The 5,763-nt window shown below is 58.1% G+C and overlaps 1 protein-coding gene across 1 annotated transcript; it reads left to right on the top strand.

Moving 5' to 3' along the window:
* Positions 1-317: 317 nt before the first annotated feature.
* On the top strand, positions 318-1,104 carry LOC142357476 (uncharacterized). The gene is made up of 3 exons (XM_075409086.1): positions 318-543; positions 732-798; positions 957-1,104. The coding sequence occupies exons 1-3, from the start codon at positions 318-320 to the stop codon at positions 1,102-1,104; spliced, it is 441 nt and encodes a 146-aa protein (XP_075265201.1).
* The last annotated feature ends 4,659 nt before the right edge of the window (positions 1,105-5,763 follow it).

Genomic DNA, 5,763 nt, shown 5'->3' with positions numbered 1-5,763 from the left:
CCGATCCGACAACACCTGTCTCAACCTCACCTCCACTCCTCTGTCCCTCGTCCTCCAACGCCTGTCCCCGCCTTCTCACAGACCCTTCCCCCCAGGCCCTGACCTTCACTCCCACACTGGCCTTCTCGATCCCCCACTCCCCCCCTCCCTACCTGGCCCCGACCCTGCCACCCCCCCCCCCCCCCCCCCCCCCGCGCAGCGTCTCTGCTGTCCCCCTCCCATTTCCCTCTTCCCCTGCCCAGCATTCTTCCTGTCCCTCGCGCCCTTCCACCAGACGTGCTTGCTGCCGCTCTCTGCTTGTCCCTTCATGCTGCCCCATGTGCCTGCCCTCTCCCTCGTCCTCTTCATCTGATTCCTTGCTGCGTCCTTCCCCCTCTCCATCTCTTCATTGGGACACAACTCAACAGGCGGCTGTCACAACATGGGAGGAGAAACACAAACCATACGCTCTGCCGGACGACTACAAGAGCTTTCTGCAAGCATGCAACGGAATGAAGCTGAAATGGAGCATCGAGTTCCGAGGGAGTATACATCCTCTTGCATGTAAGGCCGCTGCTTGCGTGCACAGGGCTGCCGCCTCTGCAGCCGTCCATGCCCGTAGCATCTCACCCTTGCCGAGCGATCCTGACTTCAGCCTCAGTGTTGCTTGGAAACTGCCCTGATGGTGCACCTGCCGAGAGTCCCCTCTCCGTGATCCCCCCTGTCCGCCCCGGCTGTCCTGTGTAACGTAGGCATGAATGTCAACGGCCTCGAAGACCTGTCCCTCGTTCCTCTGGGCTCCTTCCCGAAGGATGACCAGTGCGGGCCTTCCTCCATTATGCAGCCCTTGTAGCCGCCAAGGATTTGTGCTTGCACCTCAACACCTGAGTCTGTTGGCCCGCCAAGCCTCTCTAATTGACGTTCTTGCCAGTGGTATGTCCTCAAAGCCTCTGACAAAGCCCCATGCCATGCTTCAGGGGCCCCAACTGCACAGTGCGGCTACACGACGACCACGCCGACAGCTCGCATAAGTCCGACCCCGTGGCCGCCTTCGACTTAGACGCAACGTGCCAGTGTGGTGCGCCACCTCATTCTGTAGTGTCCTCGTACTTTGCAGTCAGTTGAGTGAGTCTAAGGCTGTCGGTTGAGTCTAAGTCAGTTGAGTCTAAGGCTTGTGCGATTGGGCTGAGGAGCAGTCAGGTTGGGAGGAAAACTTGCGGCGGACTTTCAAGGCGGCTCATGTCTGTGCATAAGGGCCAGAAGGCCGGGCTGCGGACGGTGGGGGAGGAAGACAGAGGGAAGGGGGGAGGGGGGAGATAGGGAGAGAAGTCAGAAAGATAGGCATGCCGCGAGACACAAACAGGCGGACTGAAATAGACAGATAGGCGGACGGACGGACGGATGGATGGATAGAGGAATGGATGGACGGACGGATGGATGGATGGATGGATGGATGGACATACACATACAGCGAGACAACGGCATGTGGTGGAGGTGGCCAGTGCACCTGGGGGGGATCGAGAAGGGAGGCGGAGAGCTGAAAGGACAGCAGATGTAGAAGAGGAGACAAAACGCTGGAAATCACAAGGAAGGGGGGGTGTGTGGAGGACAGAGAGTTGAGGCGAGGTGGTGGGGGAGAGGCCAGGCCTAGAGGAGGCAGCTGGAACGAAGGAAGGGACGGAGGAATGAAAAGACCAGAAGGGGGGGGGGGGGCTTCGGGACGCTGGAAGGGGGATGGCCTTGCGTCAGGTAGCGCTCCACCCTTTCTCTTGATACACTGCCTCTGAAAGATCTGCAGAATCAGATTTCTTGGCTATGGACAAAGCAGAGCCGCAATGGTCCTCCGATGGGAGCATCAAACACTGCAACGTCTACCTGCTGTGCAGGCAAGGTCGCTCTCATGTACTTCCAAGGGGAGAGCAAGCCGCAGGTGTGGTTTCAGGACCTGGGCTGCACGTGGAACTACGTAGCGCCCACGTTCACAGAGTACTTCCGTGTGCTTGCAATGTACCGAGGCCTCCCAAACTGGCAGTACGCCTTCACCAGGGTCAGTCCCCAGCCGCAGCTTCCTTCCCAAGTGCAGTGGACCCACTGTTTAATGGCGCCCTCCCACGCCCCAGCCCTTTGTACCTCTCACCCTCTGTTGCCCCTGCCCTCCCCTTTCCCTTCTCGATCTCTCAGTGCCCCCCCCCCCCCCCCCCACGGTCCTTTCCCGGTACTGAGCCCTCAATCCCTCTTCAGCTGTTACCGTTTTCTTGCTGTTTTCTCCTTCCGGCCTTGCCACTACACTCAAAGTGTGTTGCTCTGTCAATCACGGCAAGCCCATGACCCACCAGTGGTCTGGCCCTTGCACATTCGTTTTCTGCGCATTTGTTGCCTTGAACAGGCTCGGTGTGCTGAATGGCCAATGTAGCAGATGCTGCCACGCCACCGTACCTATGCGCATGCATGCGTGTGTCTGTGTATGTGTGTGAAGTGCCCTTTCGACGCGTGGTGTTGCGGGTTCACTGCGAACCTGCAGCCAGACTCAGGTCCTATGTGACCCCGGGATGGGTGTGCTTGCTCGCTGACCCTTGTGTTGGGCTGCCTGAATCATCCAGCATGGCCTGGACCCTGTCTCGGAGCGGTGGGTGCGCTTCATCTGCCCTGAGCGACTCATAGTAGAAACAGCAAAGGTCGGCACACCGGCTGCTGCAGTGGAAGAGTTCACGGCCTTGGGGGTCGACAAGGGCAAGGGCAGTGCCAAGACCATGAAAGGTGCGCACTGCCGTCCCCATACAGAGGAGCTGCATGTTGACGCCCGGCGGTCTGCTTGTGTCTCACGCTCTCTCTTCACTCATTTCTTGTCAGCGGAACGGAAGCCCCCACTGTTACGCCTCGCCTCTCGTGGTTCCCCTTCCTGGACACCTGTCATTCAGTGCTACCTGCCTTCACGACATTGTGTGTGTGTGTGTGTGTGTGTGTGTGTGTGTATGTGTTTGTCTGCCTGTTGGTGGCTCTGTCGGCGCGCCTCCCTCAAGCTCTGAACAACAGCTGCTCTTTCCTTCTCTTCTTCCGTACCTCCACCCCTTACATTATTACACCTTGCACATTCTTGAGTCAAACAGTGGCGATGCCATCCATGTCATGGGGGTCATGCCGCTCCCCATCCCCGGCTGCTGAGCTCATCATCTGGTCTGCGGCCTTCTGATTGGTCACTGGCCGCCACTGCACTTGCTGCACATGACACCAAGACAACGCTGTGCCCACGAAAGCAGGCGCAGCCACTGCGAACCGCACCAAGCGAGTTGGTAGCCTGGGCTCGGGGGGAGGGAGTAGCCAGGGAGGAGCCCCGCCGCCGCAGCCCGCCGGTCCATCTCGGGAGCTTGTCAACGCGATGAGAAGGGACGTGCGGTTAGCAAAGACATGAGTTGGCATCTCCCAACCCAGCCCTCGGTGAAGAGGCTGGCTAATAATAGGTCTCCTGCCTTTCTCCCGGCGGCCTGGTCTGTGCCACCGCATTGTTCAGACGACCAGGACACAATCACGGTGTTGCTCCGGGCGGCAAAGGAGGGGCCTGGCAGTCGTGGCACCCTCGTTAGCAGGGCTAGTGGCAACCACAGCCACTCGGCAGGCTCCACCGGTAAATTATCGGACAGTGCTGCTCGAGTTGGGTGAAACTAATATCCATGCCAGAGTATAAGACTGGCACCGCGGATCAGGCAGGTGCTTGCCTTGGCACGGCAAGCCGAGCAGGAGGAGCTGCATGCGTTGCCTTCGAGGCTCACCGCCCAACGCGAGAGGATCTCACGTGCGACGTCCAACCGCTGCCTGTCGAAACATTAGGAAGCCAACGATGTTTTGGGGGATTCGCAGGCAGGGCCCGGGAGGTTTTGAGAAGGGGGGGGGGGGGGGGGGCAAAACCTGGGGGCGCTCTGGTAGCCCCTTTCCCCTGCGTCGGGGTTTACTTACCAATGCAGGCGGTTACTGGTGCGAGCAGCCTAGCACCAGATCCACAGCTATGTGCTGGGGCCTCCACGATAACACTTCCGATATGCACGGTAACTAACGATCAAGCTGTACGTGTAGCTGCGTGTCCTGTGGGTTTGTCGGTCCCTCCATTTGCTCATCCACGTGCATCCTGCCGTCTGGTGCCTGTGCCGTCAAGCGCCAGGTGGCTGGTGCCGCATGCATGTGTGGTAAATTGAGCAGCGACGATCGGACCGGTTGCATGCACGAAACGCCGGCTATGCGGGGGTGGTCAGGTGACGAAGAAACTGCGGGCGACACGAGGAATAGGTATAGTTGACCGCCGTGCACTTGGGTCATGCAGAGGGGGCCGTCGTCTCTGTCAGTGCTTGGCTCAGCCGAGGAGCCCAGCCAGGGCGGCCGTTCCATACAAGAAGAAGTGAGCGAATGCGGTCCAGAAGATTAGCGCAGTGCGGCTGCGGCTCCATGACTTGAGCTCAAGGCCATGCGGGCCACAAACCGTAGCATTTTTCTGTCCATGACTTCGATTTTTACAAAAAAAAAAGTGCGGTTTCGGGCTCTGGCCAGTAGGGATACAGTAGGGTCCTAGCGTTTTCCTGGGCTCTAACTAAAATAGCGATAATCGATCATCGGCAATGGATTGTGGTTTACATGCAGAGAGATCGCGGAGGGGAGGTTCCTAATATTATCAGTCGATCGGTAGGTACCTGGGTACCGTATTACCCTACCGAGGGGTACTCGTACACATCCAGACAAACCTCACAGGTCCTGGACTGAGCGGTGCGCTTTGGGGGCGTACGAGTAGTAGCCTTAGATTGTGGTTTATTTTTATCTCTTGTTGAAAAATCAACAAGAAAAAACAACTTTGACAAAAGTTTAGTCTAAAATTGCAAGATTCTAGTGACACTTTTCGATATTCCTTGGGATTGTACAAGCTAGTATTGGTACGAGTACGAACTAGAACATATTGTGTTTTGCATGATCTCATGCAAATAAAAATTGTACAGACAGTCAGCCACTCGTACTGGTGCTCGCACAAACCGGCCAGAGGTAACGGTACGTAGGACCAGGTAGGACCAAGTAAGAACCGAGTAAGGACCCAAGCACATCAAGAACAAACAATCAGTTAGGGTTCCTCTTAAGGGTAATTCTAGGGTAAGTAGATACCCGCGCACAACACCCACACGGTACAGGATCGAACCACCACTGGCACCGCCGGTCCATCACACGCCAGCCACCCCCGACCGCCAGTCCGGTCGCCATCAGTTTGTCAAGCTCCGGACACTAGCCGGCACACACAGTTTGGGGCATCTTCTGGTCGCCGGCCTACGCACATCTTCCTCTCCGGCTAGGGCCCCTTTCGCGAATCGCCCCTCGCTCGCCTGCACGATGGCACTTCGTAAGGCTCTCGCCCAGGGTTTCGCCCGCGGGTCTGCCGCCCTCCCCACCGCTGGGAGCACCGGCCTCCTGCCCGCCTCCGCCACCGCGGCCAGCAGCCACCGCCTCGATGAACTCGCTGCCGGGTAAGACTCCCCGTTCCATCAGTAACTGCCACATCAGCAGCTCGTACCTTATCCCACTGCAACCCTTGCGCGGCGGCCGGGGTGTGGTCGCCCACAGCCCCCTGCGCCCGGAACACCCCTTCCCCTCCCCCTTATCCCCCCCCCCAGGGAAGAATTCCCATAATCTTAAAATCGCCTGGGCAAACGTTTTCAAAGCAGACATCTTGATCTGGAACCTGAGCCACTGGCAGGCAGGCACTGCAACGCCTGGTCTGCACGGGGTGCAGAGGGGTAGGCAGCATTGTGTTTTTAG

The sequence above is a fragment of the Convolutriloba macropyga genome, unplaced genomic scaffold (assembly GCF_964194025.1).
Source record: "Convolutriloba macropyga unplaced genomic scaffold, txConMacr16.3 SCAFFOLD_5115, whole genome shotgun sequence".
NCBI classification, from domain to species: domain Eukaryota; kingdom Metazoa; phylum Xenacoelomorpha; order Acoela; family Convolutidae; genus Convolutriloba; species Convolutriloba macropyga.
This window is presented reverse-complemented; position numbering and strand designations above follow the sequence as displayed.